This window comes from Cucumis melo, chromosome 10, assembly GCF_025177605.1.
Source record: "Cucumis melo cultivar AY chromosome 10, USDA_Cmelo_AY_1.0, whole genome shotgun sequence".
Lineage (NCBI taxonomy): Eukaryota > Viridiplantae > Streptophyta > Magnoliopsida > Cucurbitales > Cucurbitaceae > Cucumis > Cucumis melo.
Genome location: NC_066866.1, coordinates 1521502 through 1540301, shown reverse-complemented (window position 1 = coordinate 1540301; position 18800 = coordinate 1521502). Strand labels below are relative to the sequence as shown.

The 18800-nt window shown below is 31.6% G+C and overlaps 3 protein-coding genes and 1 non-coding gene across 11 annotated transcripts; 2 read left to right on the top strand and 2 right to left on the bottom strand.

Annotated features, from left to right (window-relative positions):
- Positions 1 to 613: 613 nt before the first annotated feature.
- Positions 614 to 3292, bottom strand: LOC103489562 (two-component response regulator ORR24-like). The gene is made up of 3 exons (XM_008448792.3): positions 2863 to 3292; positions 2693 to 2769; positions 614 to 1372 (listed from the first exon to the last, which is right to left on the bottom strand). The coding sequence occupies exons 1-3, from the start codon at positions 3290 to 3292 to the stop codon at positions 614 to 616; spliced, it is 1266 nt and encodes a 421-aa protein (XP_008447014.2).
- A 2217-nt stretch (positions 3293 to 5509) lies between these two features.
- On the top strand, positions 5510 to 7897 carry LOC103489317 (uncharacterized). 2 transcript variants are annotated; one of them, XM_008448425.3, is made up of 6 exons: positions 5510 to 5670; positions 5785 to 5860; positions 6044 to 6111; positions 6232 to 6374; positions 6515 to 6734; positions 7577 to 7897. In XM_008448425.3, exons 1-6 carry the CDS (start codon positions 5668 to 5670, stop codon positions 7742 to 7744), a joined length of 678 nt encoding a protein of 225 aa, XP_008446647.1. In that variant the 5' UTR covers positions 5510 to 5667; the 3' UTR covers positions 7745 to 7897. The 2 variants fall into 2 exon arrangements, with proteins under 2 accessions (XP_008446647.1, XP_008446648.2); XM_008448426.3 differs by having other exon boundaries at positions 6232 to 6390; positions 6553 to 6734.
- A 611-nt stretch (positions 7898 to 8508) lies between these two features.
- Positions 8509 to 12381, top strand: LOC103489318 (putative zinc finger protein At1g68190). 7 transcript variants are annotated; one of them, XM_051091063.1, is made up of 6 exons: positions 8522 to 8905; positions 9225 to 9919; positions 10443 to 10796; positions 11220 to 11453; positions 11601 to 11917; positions 12055 to 12381. In XM_051091063.1, the coding sequence occupies exons 2-6, from the start codon at positions 9482 to 9484 to the stop codon at positions 12170 to 12172; spliced, it is 1461 nt and encodes a 486-aa protein (XP_050947020.1). In that variant the 5' UTR covers positions 8522 to 8905; positions 9225 to 9481; the 3' UTR covers positions 12173 to 12381. The 7 variants fall into 7 exon arrangements, with proteins under 7 accessions (XP_008446649.2, XP_050947020.1, XP_008446650.2 ...); XM_008448428.3 differs by having other exon boundaries at positions 8522 to 8907; positions 9387 to 9919; XM_008448429.3 differs by having other exon boundaries at positions 8522 to 8907; positions 9384 to 9919.
- A 599-nt stretch (positions 12382 to 12980) lies between these two features.
- On the bottom strand, positions 12981 to 13054 carry TRNAN-GUU (transfer RNA asparagine (anticodon GUU)). The gene has a single exon. It is a non-coding gene; the product is annotated as a tRNA-Asn (tRNA).
- Positions 13055 to 18800: the final 5746 nt, after the last annotated feature.

Here is an 18800-nt window from a genome sequence, read left to right as displayed (position 1 = left end):
GTTGGATTTTTTTTTTATTTTCTGTTATAAGATTGAATAACACAATCAAAATAGACAACTTTTCCTATCTAACAAAAAGGCTGAAATGTTCACTTCATGAAGAAATGTTTAAAAAAAAACATTTATATAAACTCAGTAGGAGGTTCCATATTGTCTCCGCACATGGTATAAAATCAACATTAAATTAATTTCTTTGGTATATTTACGAGAGATGTATATATATACGAGTATTTTTAAATATAGCAAAATAACCAAAATCTTTACAAAATATTACAAAACATTAAAGTCTATCTTGATCTATCGTGGTTTATCAAGTACACGATAAGTGAAGGGCCGAAAATGTTCATTGCATAGAATTTCTTAAAACTGAAACATGATGAGCTGGTGTCCTATACATTTATAATGAATCTACAAACCCACATATACCATGATGGTTGCATGAAAGCACAAAAGTCTCGCAACTTTCTTGAACTAAGAAGCTTAGAATTTGAACATTGGTAACAAACTTCCAATTCCAAACAAACAATAATGAATAATGTTGCAAATGATGAGTCTTTTGTTCAAAACTTAGCATCTGTATGTATTTTAATTCCATCATTCCAAGTTCTTGTAGTCATGCATTTAACCATTCGGAGTATTGATCAATGTCAAAGGAGTTCATCTCACCGTCATAACAGCAATATACCATTGGATCTTCTTCTGTATTGTTCAGCAGATCATCAAGTTCCTTTAAGGCAACATTCTGATTCATAGAACGACCTGCAATTACGGCCGAATGCGCTCCCGACATTGACGTGATGATATTATTGTCAACATCCAAACAGCTGCCAGCCAAGTTTTGAGCAAACTCCAACTGACCATGATCATCTTGGAAAAAGGAGCAATAATAATCTTCATCTGCAGGAAAATGCTGGAAGTTGGAAGAAGAATAATGAGATGTCTGAATAAAACCTTCTAAAGTACTTTCATTCGTGTAAAGCTCGTCGGTGAAGACATGGTTGCCTTCAACGAGATTGAGGTTCATTTCTTCAAATAATCCTCCATAAGTTTTGAGTTGGAGATCGTTGTTAGTCGTCCGGTACTGTGTCGTTCTGTATGAATTTGAGGAGTTGTTTTGGTTCATCATTATGAGATGAGGACTAAAAACATCTTGAGAATTAGGGAGTTGAGTAGGAGGATTATTCAAGCAGCTGGCAGCTGGGACTTGTGAATGTCTGAGGTTGTGATCTGTAATGTAACTAATTTGCTGGGTTAATATGTTTGTATTGCGCTTTGGAGGTAATTGTTGAAGTTGGTTTTTGACAAATGAAGTGGATGATGATGAATCATTTGCTGTTATCTTATTTAAATGCTTTACTTGAGACTTGAATTTCTGAAAATCAGAAGCAAATTAAGTTAATGTCAAAAGTTTGTAAAAATCAATTAGTTACATTCAATTATTACATACATATATATATATGCCATATAAAGGAAAGTGTTCATGAAATAACACACACACACACTCATAGGGATAAAGGGAAGGATTTAAAACCAACATGCTTTTCAATAGATTTATTTTCTTTTCTCAACATTTTCAACGAAAGCTTGTACTACACAAGAACTATATTTCTTGCATTTTTAGTGACAAGTAGAATTATATAGACGAATACAACTAATTTGTCGCTAGCATTGCAACATGATTTTCTTTGGTTGCATCTCTAAGACTCAATTGATTTTAGAATTTATTTATAAAAATAAACAAAAACGAGAAGAAGAAAAAACCTTCTTAGGCCAAACAAAAAGGGAAATTGATCTATTTGGAATAAAATAACAACAAAATGAAATATCTTTGCTGCATAGGGTTAGGCTAAGCTAAATGGGTAAATATTACTCATGTGAATATAGTAAAATAGACTAAAATATTTTCTGCATATAACAAAATATTAGATTTATCAACGTTAGATACTGATAAACTTCTATTATCATATGACTGATAGAAATATATTTGTGTCTATCATTGATATAATTTAAAATTTTGCTATATGTTAGTAAATATTTTGTTAAATTTGTCGTTTTTGACATTCCTCCTATCACTTATAATATAAAATGGGTTTGTTAAAAGATACTAATATTTTAACAACCATAAATAATATTTTATGCTACAAATTTCTAAACAACTATAACAAAATTGAAAGATAGAAAGAATTGAATTCTTAACCAAAATTTAAAATAATAATAATAATAATTTTTTAAAATTACTTTTTAAAAAAATTTTCAGTTTTTAAATGTTTGGTAGTAGAAAGATTATTATCTATAGACTTAATTATTATTATTTTGTTAAAAAAAATTATTTTAAATAATAAAACTTTTAAAAATATTTACGGATATAACAAAATATCACAACTTACTACTGTTTGTATCTATCGGTGATAGAGATATAAAGATATCAGTCATAGTATATCTATTGTGTTTTATCATCTAAATAAATTAAACTAATTGTGATATTTTGTTATATTTTATAAATATTTTAGTATATTTTAAAATAATTTATTTTTATTATTTAGTACATATGAAAGGAAAGTGAAATCATCATAAAAAATGAATGGGCCATTAATACTAATAATAAGAGTAGTAAACTTCCATTCCCATATATTACAAAACCCTAAGCCCTAAGTTTGGAGTGAGGATATAATGAAAGAATATGAGAAAGAACCTGTAGGTGACTTGCAACTTGGCGAAGCGTTAAACTTGGTTCATCCATCATCTTCAGTATAATTTTAGGGCTCGATTCTGATCATCAAACAAAATCATTGTTAGCCAATTTAATCCATAAATCTCAAACAAAAAAAACCGATCACGATGAACGCAACAATCAAGTTTTACTTCTGTTTCCAAGTTTGCTCAATGCTTCTGTAAATTTTCGATGCAATTTCGAATTCCAAACAATCCGCGATTTCTTGTTCGTTCGCTCATTTCTGTTCGTCTTCTCTTCCACTTTCACCAATGGATTCAATTTCTCTTCTCCCTGATCTCTACATTTTCCCCCATTTCCCCCCTTCTCTTCTTCTTCAAGCGGTTTCCACTCCACTTCTCTTGTAACGTTCACGATTCGCCCTAACATTCCGTCAATTTCAGATCTCTTCCCCAGTTTCGTGTTTTCTCCCAAACTTTTTGCCCTAGGATTTCTGACTTTCCTGTATACGATTTGCCAAACGAGCTCGATGTCCTCCATTGAAATTGGTTTCTCGAGGAAGTAACATCCCCATTCGGCTATGGCTCTGCCGGCTGTCTTCATATCCATCTCCAGCGACATCACTGCTAAGCTTCAGAACGATTATTGAAGAAAAAGAAAAATTGAGGAAGAAAAAACAAAGGAGTTATGTAATCTTACGGATGATTGGGATGCCGGTTTGATGAAGAATTGAGAGAGCATTCATGTTTGATTCAGTGGCGTTTGCCATTACAAGGTTGAACGCCTCATCTCTCTTTTCTATAACCATTTTTATGGCTGCATCAGCTTCTTCAGTGGTCGTAACTGTGAAGAACAAAGGATTAAGGTAATGCTTTAATTTCTTTCTTCTTCTTTTTTTTTCAAATAATTACAATTGATAAATAATTACATGCATAATTTTTATTTTTTTTGTGGATAATAATAATAACTTATATGTATTCATATTTCCAATTTGATATCTTTTCCTCTTTTTTGCATGCATGCATGCATGGTTTTATATGAACCCTATCATCCATCTTATCTCTTTGTATCATTTTTCTCATTTTCTTAAACTTTTCCAAAATTTACCAAAAGATTTGTGCAAACTATATATATATATAATCTCAAAACCTTTTTATTGAGAGAAAAGGAAAGTTTATTACCGAAGAATTCAAAACTGTTTTTAATATGGTAAATAAGAAAGTAAGACCCAAGAAAACAGTTTGTAAATGACAAATTTGTTTAAAATTTCATATTCTATCAAATATAAACAAAGTATTTGTGTTTATAGTTTATAGGATCTAAAATTGGTTCATTTTGTTATGTATAAAAAACGAGATACTACTAAAAGATAGCTTTTTTCTTATTCTTCGTTTTCTTTTGAGAATTGAAAAATATTTAAGAGTCCAAAACTAATAATGAAAATTAAGGGGTAAAAAAGAGGAACCAAACTAAAAAACATGAAGACATTGAAGAAACAAAAAAGTTTTAAAAATGGGGTGTTGGTTGGTGAATTAAAGTAGTAATTAAAGCAAATAATATATATACCTTTGAATGAGCAACTTTGAAGCATTGATACAATTGATTGAAGAGAGTGTTTGTCATGATCCACAACAAGAACATGAATCCCTTGTGCAAAACTTGGAATAATTCCTCTTCTCCCCATCTCCATTTTCTTTTTTTTTTTTTTTTTTTTTCACAAATACAAATAATTAAAAACAATTAGGGTTTAGTACTTTTTTTAAAATGCTTTTTAGTGTATATATATATATATATATATATATATATATATATATATATATTGTGTTTGATAGGTTAGTATGTGTGTGTATATATGGGAGATCAATTAATTTAGATTGAAATTAATTATTATCTTAAAATGGAAAGGGCTAATTTTGTAAACAAATTATATTCATTTAACCCATGAAACAAACTTTGACCTTCCCCCCAATAATTAATTTAATTGGAATTCAAATTTTAAAATTTGTAATTATCGTATTCATTTCATTGCAATATGAACTTTTAAATTTTTGTCAAGTTTTTACCATCGTGGGAATTCGGAGGATTAAAATTTCAAATACGTTGTATTAATTCTAAAGAAATTTTTAAATACAAACTTTTGAAGCGAAGCGTTCAAGCGTTGTGTCGTTTGAAGTTCCTCTTATATCTTTGTGTGGTCAACTTCTTATTGTAACTATCGTTATAAAGGAAACTTAGCATTCCAATATCTTATGTATTTTATTTCCTTTTAAAGTTTTAGTCTCGTTTTTGAGTTCGTTTGAATAACCCATTTATTTGATGTTTTTGGTTTTTTATTTTTAGTTTTTTAAAAATGGATATATTTGTTAACTAATTTTTTTAAGACAAAAATTTTGTTTTTAAATGATGAAGAAAAATTTGAAAACGAACAAAAGTTTTTCTTTTAATGGTTGTCAAATGGGATATTAGTAATTATTTTATTTTTAGTGTTTTCACCTGTAAATTTATTGTTTTGATATCTCGGTATTACTTATTTTTTAAAAACTAAGTCAAAATATAAAAACTAAAAAGAATAAATAAATTTTTTTTTTTGTTTTTGAAATTTGTTTCAAATAGCAGCTCTTTTACTTAAAATGAAAGGAAAAAAGAAAAATATTTAATTTTGAGAAATAAAAAACAAAAACTTTAAAATAAAAACCTATTTATTTTTATAATTAATTGTCAAATAGGTTTTTTATAATTAAATAAACACAAAATTCAAAATTTTAAAATTCTTGGCTAACGGGGCAGGCAATTTAGGGTTTGACCCGTACCCGCTAAACCGATTTGGATTTTACAAAGCAAACCGCCCCGTTGTTAAAAGGAAGAGAATTTCAAGTGGCGTCTCGCTAGGTAACGCTTCGATGGTGAACGGACAGTGAGTTTGAATTTCCCGGCCGGATACGACGAATCTTGATCCAAGAAGAGCCTCACGAATTTAGGTTTCGAGGTCTTTGACAATGGTGAGTCTGTTTCTATCTTTAATTCCGCGGGCACGGGACTCTTTTCTGTTCATTTCTACTCCTGCTTTTCCTTCCTCTCTCACATGTCAATTAGCTTTGAGTTTTCATTTTCAGGCGGATTCCGCTGAAGAATTTGAACCCTTGTTCGATTACAGCCGCGTGCAGCCTCCCTCCGTTGTCTGTCTTGATGGTAAAAGTCCTTAGTGATATTTGAATTTAAATAAAGTTAGAACTTTCTATTTCAGTGTGTTTGATGTGATTATAATTATTTTTTAGCAAGAAATTTCGAAATTGGGATTCCTTGTGCTTGCAATCTTTCAAACTGATGGTTCTTGTGCTTTTTTTTTTCTTTTATTTGGATCAACAACATTAGACGAGGATTCAGACGCAGACAAATCTCCGGCGCCTTTTACAAAGCGAGCAAAGATTGCGAATCTAGCGGTATATTATTCCCTTCATGTAGTGAAACAGTGGAGTTTCTTTTTACCTAAGATTAGTGCTCGTTGAAACAGTCGGTAAATCTTGTTTTTTTGTGACCATTTCCTTTTAATCAATATTTAGGCTACGAGTTCGGTGAATGGTAACCCAAAGGAGAAACAAGTGGAAATTGAAGATAATGAGGAAGATTGGCTTCCTCCTCCACCGAAAGTGTTGGTTGATGGAAATAATAGGCGTGGGGAAGATTCCACATTGAAGGAGTTAAGGTATTCCAACTTAGTGGTATGCATCTATTGCTTGATTAATCAATTAATATAAAATGGAACTCTGATTTGTTATGTGCATAAGCTGCCATTGCCTTTGTCTCTTGCCATTTTTCCTTTGCATATCATATTGTAATCTGTAGGTTAAAGAAGCAAGAGTTGGCCTCTGTTGCTTTATCAGCTAAAAACTTGCTGCGAGAAGTGGAGGAATCTGCAAAAGTGGATGTTGGGAACACGTCCAAGGACTCTCTGGAACCTGATTTGGATGTCCAAACTCCAGTTGTTTCTAAAGAAAGAGCAAAAATTGTCATTTCTGTACGTGACAGTGACAAGGAAGAGCTCAAACAGTATCGCCTGTTTGTGGTATGTTCTCCTCCATGTCTGCGTGTTATTCACAATTCCACAATTGGCATTCTTTAATTGCAACCATCCTGTTCTGTCAATATATATTATATGTTTGCGATCACTGTTTTTGATATGCATGCAAGATGCCTTTTAGTTCCCCTGAACTCTTGGTAAGCATTTTTAGATATAGGGAAACGAATGAATATGATGAAGTTGAATAGTGAGAAAAGGAAATAAGTATAGACTATGATATTGGTAGCAAATCTTGAAAACATTGATTAATGGCTGGGGGTTGTGGAGAACTATAATTCCTTCAATTTCCGAAGTAGTCTCTTTATTATCTTGAAAAGTGTTTGGTTTCTTGGGTACTTTCTAGTTGTCAAGAGTGATTTGCCACATATACCCTTTAATTTGATTTTCTTGTTCTTCCCTTCCACGTTATGATTGCCTTAACTTCTCTATTTTTATGCGGTGATCACTAGGTTTGAAGGTGGATTTAGATTTTACTTCTGTTACATTAGTGTTCTGGATAGTTTCTGCAATTATGAATGTCGGTTGTCTTAGAATAATGGGTCTTTTTCTATGAAACATCGACGCCCAAGCTATAGTGCAAGTATTATAGGTCTCTCATGGTAATGATACTTCAGATGTTATTTGATTGAGTTACTTTAGGAGTAACTCCCTCATCTTATACCCCGGCTTGTTGGTAGGTATTACTTTTTCTTATCTCCATATTATCTGTCTTTATATAACCCTGCTATGATAGTGTTCCGTATGTAACTTTTTGACGTGAGTGTGACACTTTTAAAAGTGTTCCATACATACTCTAATATGGTTTTGGAATTTTATTGTTTGTATAGGATGACAATTTTGAGCGACTTTTCAAAATATACGCAGACAAACTTAAAATCGATCCTGAGAGTTTGGTCTTCGTTTTTGACGGGGATAAAATCGGCCCAAATGATACCCCAGGTGGCCTTGGCATGGAAGATGATGATATGATCGAAGTTAACATCAAGTCGAGTTGAGTAAGGTTTTTGAGTGTATATTTTGTGAAATACTTAACCAGTTTTGGGGATGAGAGACTTGGAAAATGCCAAATTCAATACTTTGTAATTTGTACCGTAAGATGATCAAATCGTTTATAGAAGGCTGTGAAAAGGTTTCTTTTGTGCGGTAAATTTGTTTGGTAAGCACATTGAGATAAATGAAAAAAATAAAAACAATAGATTTTACTCATTTTAATGCTCATTTTAAAAAAGCATTTATTGAAGACATCAACCTTTGGCAAAGAACATTTACTTAATACTGCAATTATGCCTATAAAGATAAGTAGAAGGAACATTGAATAAGGAAACAAATTAAGACAACATGGTCTGACCTAATTTATTGATTTGGTTTTTTGAATACAACTAAGAGGACTTCATTCCTTAAATAATGTTGAATGACAGACTTCGATAATTTAATACTCTTAGGTGTAGGTGTTGGATGACTGCTTTGCATTTTTAGATTTAATATTAACTTGACTGGATTAATATTTTCATTACTTTCTAAAATAATATAAATAAATCTTCTTTTAAAAAATGATATGTTCGTAAATTAAAACTTTTGTTGACATCAATGCTCTAAATCTTAGTTTATGAATTTTTTAATAGTTGAGAACAATAGTTAAATGAAAAATGGTCAATTAATTATAACGGAGATAGAGAAGATGATTTCTCATGGAATATGAAAATGTCGGTCCCTACAGTTTCTTGAATGCGGGACCTTCGAGTTGTTCCCTACAACGATGGTTCATTGTCCGTATGGAGCCGTAATTGGGAAGCCCTTTTTATCCAATGACAAAATGGCTTTGGTCACTCAGAGTAGATAAGATTGTCGATCACACTACACAATCGAATCTAAGGTCTGTCTTCTGGTCGTAGGATCTTCATAGTTCACATGCACTTGGATAAACTTGTTCGATCATCAATGGTGATGGGTCCCCATTCTCGGCCACGTGTCCACCTCCATCTTCGAAAAGCTTCACGAATCCCTTGCCCACGTCACTCCCAAAAAGTCCCATGACTCTGATTGTGGACCAATCTTTTGATGATGATGATAATAAAGGAAAGAACCAGGCTTCAGTTCAGATTCACAAACTTCCCTTCTGCTCTTTATCTAAGTCAGAGTCTCAGCTGCATTTTCCCGTGTAAGATTCTTTCCCTTCGTGGCTGGAAAACAGTGGTCAAAACCCACCCTTTTTTCTTGTTCATCTTCCTCAATTTCTTACCTTTTTTGTTAATTGATTTGATTCTTCAATTGGGTCGATGCTGGTTTCTGTTATTTCAATGTTGTTAGCTTAGTTTTTTGTGTTTGAATTCTAGGTTTAATTGATAAACTTGTGAATTGTCTTCTAGACTGCTTGTTTGAGTTGCATCTTCACTTGGGTTTTGTTTAGTTTCCGATTTTTTTTAATGATTTGTTGGTAAATAAAGTTTGTTGCATACTCTTTTTATTTGATGTTAGGTGGTGCTTATGTTTTGATTTGAAGTTTTGCTTGTGGAAGGACTGACTAGTTTAAGAGTTCATAAGCAATAAATTGGGTTAAATTGGTTTTAAATTGCAATGTAAATTGAGTTCTGGATCTTGGAAAGTAATGGCAGAATAATTTTCAATGGAATCCAGCAGCTTGTCCCCCATTAAGGCGAATCAGCTCAGAAGAAAACCGGTGGAGTTTCGATTTAGACTCACTTTGAACTGACAGAGATTTTGAATATGAGCCAATGGAGAGAACTTGTGAATTCTGTGCTGCATTAAGGCCAATTATTTACTGTACCCCTGATGCAGCTCACCTTTGCCTTTCCTGTGATGCCAAAGTTCATTCAGCCAATGCACTTTCAAGTCGACATCTTCGAACGCTCTTGTGCGAAGTTTGCCGAAGTTTCCCTACCTATCTTCAATGTTTAGATCATCAGATGTTTCTATGTCGTGGTTGCGATCGAACCCTTCATGTTTCCTCTTCCCAACACCAGAAAAGAACTATCAGAGGATACGTGGGATGTCCTTCAGCCAAGGATTTTGCAGCACTTTGGGGGTTTCATGTAAATGAAGTTGACAAAGCTAAGTTTGTGTCCACTTCTGGCTCTGATACTTCCAGTGTTGTTAAAACTTTTGACGCATCGGGACGAAGTCGTTCACATATAGCTGCAGCTGGAAACAAGGTTGGATCATTAACTCATGAAACTTATTTTAGGGAAAGTTTCGTGTAAATTTTATGGTTTTCGCTTTAAATGGCAATTGCCCCTTAGCATTTATCTCACTTTTTGTTCCTCATTACTTTATCCAACATGTTTCAAAAGCACTAGGCTTCTAGAACAGTGGCTCGCTTTATTTTGTACCTACAAATAGAATAACACATCTTGCTTCCAAATTGGTTGACAATTTTTTTCCCTTTGGTTTTCTGATTACTCAGAAAGATATAAAGTACTGCTAAGAAGTTAAGGCGCAATCCACTGAAAACAATATTTTTCAAAGTTGTTGAATATAATCTGGACTAGATATATCCTTTCAGTTTGTAATCGGTTCGTAGTTTTTAAAATCGTACAGAAAATTTATGATTTATTAGCTTAGATCCATCGTGATTGTGCTCCTCAATTCATGAACTGCAGACCCTTGTTTCTTCTATGGATATTCTTCTCTCTTTTACTCATGAAGGAGGGGCTTAGTTTCTGCTATCTACTGCAGGTGCTCTACAAAGGTCAAGAAAAGGGCACTTCATTCATTTTACAACAAATTCTCGAGTTGAGTCGTCTCCAGCTTGTAAAGAAGAATATCCATTCACCTTTGATTCTTGGTGAGGGAAAAGATGGTGCGACTTCTTTAAAGACATGTGCCTCGGAAAAGTTTGAACAGTCTCTTAATGAACACGTGAACCATTCCGAAAATCGCAGTACTGATATTCAACAAAGGGACAACTTACTTCAGGAGCTGAAGATGACTTCGTTTACTCAGCTTGAGAATTTTCCATTGCCATCCCCTATTTTGCTTCCCTTCCATGGAGAATCCCTTTGGAATTGTAAAAGTCCAGCTGAAAGTCAGGTTTTTCTATCAATCATTGGTTATTAATTCTTATTGTCTTATGATATATATATATCTGTTTTTGGCTTTAGGCATTGCTTGATCATATGGAAATGAGCTATTATAGACAAACTAATGGCTAAGTTGGCTTTCATTATCAAAACGAAATTATCTTGAAGTTGAAAATAATAAAAAAAAAAAAGCCCGAGGCTAAAATGTTGAAGAAAAATTAATTTGGGAATTGGAAAATGTGGTCGACAACATAGAGTTTCAGTTCATGAGTTGAAGATTTGATCTACTAATCTGTCAGAGGACACTTTGTTTTCAAATGAAACAGAATCTGGGAATTTAAGTAGGATGCTTTTCTCTGAACATCATCAATCTGTTGAACAACACGGTTTATGACTTATGGAGTTCTCAACTTTTCTTTATAAAACTTGACAGATATGGTCTCAAAATATGCAAGACCTCGGAGTTTGTGACGAGCTTGTTTCTCGCGATGATTTCAACATACCTGAAGTTGATTTAACATTCCAGAACTTCGACGAGATATTCAACAGCGATCAAGATCCTACCGGCAGGTTGTTCGATAATAAAGACGAGTCGTACTCACACTCCTCTATGGAGAAGGATGTGTCACTTAGTAAATCAAATAATCACGATGGAAAAGGGATGGAGGTTTGGAGTGTTTTTTAGTTTTCTTTTTCTTAGGTCCTTGAAAATGAACAATCAAGTTTCAGTTTTCTTTGGTATGAAAATAGATTCAGTTTATGAAGATCGGGCATTTGTTTGTATTGCCAATCAATATTAATCTGTGTATGGCAGGCAAGCTCCGCGACCTCATCATCTTGCATCTTCTCATATGCTCTCATGGACAAAGATAGTGAACCCTCTGATGAAGTTTGTAACCATCCCATGAGTACAAACATGGAATCTGCTCGTCCAATCCAACCCTCCCTTTCAACTTTGTCATTTGCTGATTCAAGGATGAGTCTTGACAGTGCAGGAACAGACTTCCCTGATCGGGCAAGAGGCGAACCTTCATGTAGCTCGCCTTACCATCGTGACTGTAAACACTCCTTGCCCCTCAACAATGTCGATGCTGCAACAAAAATTTACAAAGAAAAACAGCAGTTTCAATTGTAAGTTCTTTAAGAAAAAGTGCATACATATTGCAAACTAAACTTCCTCAGACAACTCCTATTTTTATGCAAAATCGACTCTGCCTCGTATATAAGATCAGTTGTCAACATCTCACAACCATCTTTTCTATCTTCAGACAAGAGAAACAAATCCGACGAAAGGCCAGATCTCTCGTGAAGAAACGAGTAAAGGGAAGATACGAAAAGGGCGAACGATATGACTCTAGTACCGTTGCTTTCAGTCGAAGCTATTGAACTTCGATTTTGTGCATCCTTTTGTACATCCTTTTCAACAGAATAAGGTATCTCTTCACTTTAATTCTTTTCAATCAGTTCTTTCGATGCACAGGCTTTGAAGTTAGCAGCACTTATGGCTACACTTTACCAAAGCTTATGAGAAGAAAGCTTAGTACAAACTTTGATATAATTGAATCCAATTGACAATCATGATGCGGATTGCCTTCTTTTTGTTGAGCTACTTTATCACAATGGAAAATGGAAAATGGTATTTATTTTAAAAAAACATTGGATTCCTTGTGACAAATACTGGGAAACAATCTTTCTCAATATAAAGGCAAGATGAAGAAAAAGAAGAATAAGGAAAAAGTTTGGGTTCAAATGTTTTTCAGCTTTATTTTAACCTATGGATTAATTTCAAATGATTTTGTTGTAGTCTCATCCTTGATTTTCAAGGATAATGAAAATTCACTATGACATGCAGTCATCTAAGTAAAAATATGTTCAGAAAATTTAACCATGATTTTCAATTCACCCTTCAAAGAAACACACTTGAATTTTTTATTAAATTCTGACCACCAAAAACTAGTTTTGAAAACGGTCTTTTGGGTATATCTTTAAAGATTAAAGTTGTGTTTGGGAATGGTTTTGACGTTAAAATCATATCTAAAATAATCCTATTTGGTATAAGATAAAAATAAATTTTAGGAAAATAAAAAATCACTTTAAATCACTATTAAGTGATCCTTATTTGGTGATTATATGGGAATCACTCCAATAACTTTAAAAATTATTGAAAGTAATTAATTTGTATAAAATAAAAATACGCTAGAAGGAGGGCTTGAACCTCCGACCTTGTGGTTAACAGCCACACGCTCTAACCAACTGAGCTATTCCAGCTTTTGAAAATAAAAGTAATTATATTAATACTAAGACAGAACAACTGCTACCTTTCGTACTTTATGTAAAACTAATGATTTCAATCTCTAACATTTTGATCAACGTTACACAGTTAATATAACTTGAGTTATGCTATGGTTGGCTGCCAAATAAAATTTGAATTCACAGATCGATCGTATTAAGGAATGGATTAAAATGATGATGACTTAAATCAAGTCTCAACTTTTCTTCTAAGATTGAATGGATTAAAATGATGATGACTTAAACCAAGTCTCAACTTTTCTTCTAAGATTGAAATATCAGAAAAAAGAAAATGAAGAAGAATTTTCTCATATAGAAAAATGTCAAACTATTTAGTATTTACATGAATAGAAAAAATTATTGATTGATACTATTAAATTTTTATCAACATCTATCGATGATAAATATAGACTTTTGTCGGTACCTATTAGTAATAGACATACATTTAATATTTGCTATAAGTTTTAAACTAAATATTTTTCTCTATTTAAAAAGGAAAAAGAGAGAGATAGAAATAATATTTTTAAAAATTTATAATAATTTTAAGAAGAATGAAAAAGAAAAAAAAAAAAGAAAACAAATTCAAAATTTGTACTTATTTATTTTAGCTTTTATATTGATTGACTAGAAAAAAGGGAAAGAAAATATATGGGATCGCACGCGTGCACCGTACGCCACCGATATTTGGGGATGAAGTTTGTAGAAACAATCTGGTCCGTTGGATCGGATTCAAAATGGATCGCCGTGCGGCGTGAAAACGCCACAAGATACGGCATCGAGTCTCACGCGCCACTTCCCTTCCACGGACAGGCACATCCATCCATCCATCCATACTTTTTTGGAATTTCGCACCCCACTTTCCACATTCTTCCTTTCATCCTGTTCTCGAGTATCCAATCATTGTCCTCCTTTCTTTCCTCTTTTGCCCTTCCTCCCTTTTCCCGCGTTTCCCACACGCGCCTCTTCTTCTTCTTCTTCGCTTCCTTTTTTTATTTCTATTCAAATAAATTAATATCGTGTGCTTATGTGTATAATTCACTAATTATCATGTAATTGTTTTTTGACGTTTGAATGACGTCTTCGTGACGTTTGGTGGTTGCAACGCCACCGATGCACCCAATTTGTATATGAACGGTGGAGATCGACGGCAAGTCCTTTGAGGTTTAAACTATAATTATGTGTTTTTTTGTTTTTTTTTTTTTATTTCTAAGTTTTAGTTCATTGAAATATAAATCAATAATACATAGCAAAAAAATGCAAATCAAAGACCAAGGATTAAAGTTTGGACGTTAAAGTCGATACCATATATCAATATGAATAGATATTTTTAAAAGTCGCAAAAACTATAAAAATAATTATGTTGTTTTTACTCTAAAATTAAATTATGACTATGCTTATTGGTATTCCTACTAAATAGAAAACATGTTGTCTTTTACGATATCGACATATCCATTAATATATCTAATCATTGATCAATACCAACCTTACAATTATATTGAATATCGATCTCACCATACAACTTTAAAGAAAAAAAATTGCGTCTACACTTCAAAAAAAAAACATTTATCCTTGTCTATATATCCGTAATATTTTATTTATTAATTTAGACAATGTAAAAATTTCGATCACTTTCTAGATACATCTTATTGTTCAACACATGTTAATAAACGTAAAATCTTGCATCACTTTTTAGGTACATGTATTGTTATTCAACACATGTTGAGGTTGTTCATCAAATATAAGGTTGAAAAAAGAATAGAGATGAAAGAAAAAAACAAAAACACACAAACCTTTAGAGGACGATATGAGATGAATGATCATATTGGGAGATGGAAATGAAGAAAGAGGAAGTGCATAAAAAACGCTGACTTTTAAACATGCGAATTTTCGGCTTTATCTTAATGCTTTTAATGGACGTGGTTGACAAATCTATAATAAAGTGATTATAACACTTTCTCTTTTTTATTTTATTTTTCCCTTTTCCTTTATGTGTTTTGCTTTTCTTCTCTACCCATTTTATTTTTATTTCCTCATCATTCATTTCTTTCTAAGATGACTACTGTGATGTGAGGATTTTGATTTTGAAACCGAAGATAACGAGTTGTTTTATTTACGATTAATGGATGACATAACCTTAGTACATCTTAACTTATGATGTTGGAAGATACGACATGCATCGCACGCTTAGAAGGAGCATGTGGTTCTTTGTACCGACGAATAGCTATTAGTTTCTTCATTTACTTTAAATTTCTTTAGGTCCAAAGTTGAAATTATATGAGATCACTAGCATATTTGCTAATAACCATCCAAAGCTTGACTCAATTTGTACATAAATTTACCTATTAAGAAACAAAAGATTTCGGGCTCAACCCATACTTAAAAAAACTTGTTTAAATTATAACAATGAGGTAGTTAAGGTTAAAAAGAATAGGAAATTAGAGAAGCAATGGTTTATACTCCAATTAAGCTCATTTTAGATTAAAAATTTGAAACAGAAAATTGTCATTATGTCACCAAATTCTATCTGGATGAAAAAGTTGATTAGTTTAATTTGTCCAAACAAAAACCCATGAGTTGGATAGAGTAAAAATTTTAGAGAAACCAAAAAGAAAAGTAATTACGATTTAGCTCAAAGGCCATGCATATATGCACACACAAAAACATACATATATATATAATGTAATATTTCCATAAGTAGTGTCACATCAAATCACTAAATTTTGTGGGGGAAAAGGTTAAAAATATATGGGAGAGGCTTTCGAGTGCTCAATCATGAAGTTATATATATATGTGTGTGTGTGTGTGTGTGGAATTTATTAATATTGGGAGAGATATATAAATTAAAAAAAGTTAGTGAATAATGATAAAAATCTGCTTCCCCATTCCACTTTTTCCAACAGTCTTCCTCTCGTCTTTCTTCTTTCCATTTGAAATTTCCACACACAAAGTTCTATGTGTTATGTGTGTTTTTTTAATTTGTGGGACCCCACTCCCCACCCTTTTTCTTCGTAAAGGAAAAAAATAAAAATAAAAATACTATTGCATTCCCTTTCCAACCACGAGACTCCATGTATTTTTCTACAACCCATATTATAAGCTCATTGACTAATGTATACTCTTTTGTATGAGTGTGACGTATCAGCATATTTATTATATTCGTGATATAATCTATCAAACATAAACAATAAACAAAATGTGATCACTAATCATGTGTAAATTTGATATACACGTAAACTTGTTTACTCATTTTCATATAACTGCACGTAATATATGTAAGATGAACAAAAAATTTATAAAAATAACAAAATTTTATTGTCTTTCACTTACATGTGATTGTAGTTTAACAATATCTGTCAACATCTATTATTGATAGACTATAAAATTTTGCTATATTTATAAAACAATTTTCATTACCCCTATATATGTAAAAGAAATTAAAATTTGTCAAAAATAATAAAAAAATGACAAAATATATATATAATCAAGTGTAATGAATTGTCTTTTAATGTTTTTGTATGAAACGTAAATATCTTTTTTTCTATTTTTGAAAAAACTCCTTTTAATATTTTTTTTTCATAATATTCTCAAAAAATATTAATTAACAATGTTTTAAGTGATGGTTATATATAATGAAATAACTAATTAATTGTTATCTACATATAAATATGTAATAAGGAATAATAATGTGTTGAATTTGAATACTTACCTTGTCGAGCTTGATTCTTTCCTTTTTCTATGTTACATTTTAGTTGATGGTAAAATCCTCACCTAATAGTCATACGTTTTGATTATTTTCATGAATAGTTCACTTTATTGATAGACATAATTATAAAAAATCAAAGAATAAATTACGTTATTTTTATTTTTACATAAATTATACGTTTGCCAATGTATAAATTACCAACAAAAGAAATGAACAGTTGAATCATACCTACGTAATTGTTGAACAAAAAAAGTTATTTTCATATCATAAGTCATATCACAGTTTAAAAAAAAAAAAAAAAGTAAGTTTTCAAATTTCAAATTTATTTTAAAATATGTAACTTTTTCTTTATGTTGTAAAATAAATTCGAACAATACTTTATATATCTACAACATTGACCATTGGATAACGACCGTGAATTTTTGTAGGTCTGTTACATTAATTGTTACATTTAATTTTATCATATAGTATCCCATGAGTACATTTCAAAAGGAAAAAGGTATGTAGTCCTACTAATTAATATTTTTGAACCACTAAAAACACACCACCTTTACAAAGTTGGAAACAGTTCTATATGACTAGTGGCCTATATAATACTTTTTTTTCTCCCTCCATCTGTCCCTTCCAAATTTAAAATAAAAAATAGTTTAATTTAATTAAGTTAAAAAGAATACCACAATTGTTAAAAATAGAAAAAAATAAAAACTATTTAAAAAATAAAAGATAGATTAGAGAAAGTTGAGTGGACGTAAATAGTTTCAATATTTTGTTATTTTTAGAGGCATCTTTTTAAAATACTAAACTTTGTAATTTTAAAAAAATATTATTGGGTATATATTATGAGAAACATTTTAAAATTTTAATCAACATGTTAGTACTATTTCGATGAAATTAAGTTTTTATGTTTTATAAATTGTGGTATGGTATAATAAAAATGTCAATTTATTTTTTACAGTGGTATTGAATCAATCAAAGTGCAAAGAAAAAAATATTGATCGATAAAATTGATTCTTTTAAGATATACAAGGTTGTTTTTAATAAACAAAATAAACCAAAATATTTACGATATATCGCAATAATTAAGATTGTATTATATTTGATTATATTTTTAAATATTTTTAAAATTATTTAAAATAATTTTAACTAAAATATAACAAAATTATATTTTTTAGTTTATTATTAATTAGAAACGATTTCCCAATTTCTTTTCAATATTTAAAAATTTTCTTTTCCTTTTCTTTTTGTATATGCATTTCTGAACACAAAACCCCACCACCATTAACATCCTCCCAAGAAAAAAAGCTCACATGCTGTGTCGACATTGAAACCCACCACCATTTTCTTCTCCTACATAAATCATATATATATATAAACAATATATCTCGAACAATAAAATAATACCCCAACAAAAAAAGAAATATGTATACATATCATCAAAATTCAACAAACAAACACTCCTCGATTTAGGAGCTAGTGGAAAAAAAAAAAAAAACAATTCCCATTCTCCCACAAACATGCCCTTACAAATCCGCCCCTTTCCCCAACACTTCCCCTTTAAATACCCCTTCGTTTCCTCCCCATTTTCCTCCGCCATCAACCCCCCCTTCCTTTCGTCCCTCCTCCTCCGCTGCCACCATGCTGTCTCCCGCCACCCTCTGCGCCGGAGATTATCCTAAAAGAAAAAGGAAAAAGAAGTACTGAATTATCATTATTAGCTGGCTGTGTACGTGCAACGCTCGAAGTGGGAGCGTGACGACGTCGTTGCATTGCGGGGAATTGAGGTGTAGCGGTCCGACTTATATATTTAACTTTTAATTAATTAATTATTTACTTTACCTTTTCTTTTCTTTCTTTTTTTTAGATCTTAGTTTTAATATTTCAATTCGTATACTTACTTTGGTTAATTTAGTTTCTTATATATGTAATTTTAATTATTTTTTTTTTTTTGCATGGTTGGTTTGTGTATGTGTGGGTTTGAAATGGAGATGTAAGAGATGCATACGAGGTAGCTTTTTCTTCTTT

Excerpts from the sequence above, each read along its gene's own strand:
- LOC103489562 (XM_008448792.3), bottom strand. The coding sequence starts at position 3,292 with ATGTCGCTGGAGATGGATATGAAGACAGCCGGCAGAGCCATAGCCGAA. Across the intron at positions 2,770-2,862 it reads GAGCAAACTTGGAAACAGAA|AATCGAGCCCTAAAATTATA; the intron begins GTAAAACTTGAT and ends TTTGATGATCAG. Across the intron at positions 1,373-2,692 it reads AAGTTGCAAGTCACCTACAG|AAATTCAAGTCTCAAGTAAA; the intron begins GTTCTTTCTCAT and ends TCTGATTTTCAG.
- LOC103489318 (XM_051091063.1), top strand. The coding sequence starts at position 9,482 with ATGGAGAGAACTTGTGAATTCTGTGCTGCATTAAGGCCAATTATTTAC. Across the intron at positions 10,797-11,219 it reads AAAGTCCAGCTGAAAGTCAG|ATATGGTCTCAAAATATGCA; the intron begins GTTTTTCTATCA and ends AAAACTTGACAG. Across the intron at positions 11,918-12,054 it reads GAAAAACAGCAGTTTCAATT|ACAAGAGAAACAAATCCGAC; the intron begins GTAAGTTCTTTA and ends TTCTATCTTCAG.
- LOC103489317 (XM_008448425.3), top strand. Across the intron at positions 5,861-6,043 it reads CTCCGTTGTCTGTCTTGATG|ACGAGGATTCAGACGCAGAC; the intron begins GTAAAAGTCCTT and ends CAACAACATTAG. Across the intron at positions 6,375-6,514 it reads TCCACATTGAAGGAGTTAAG|GTTAAAGAAGCAAGAGTTGG; the intron begins GTATTCCAACTT and ends TGTAATCTGTAG.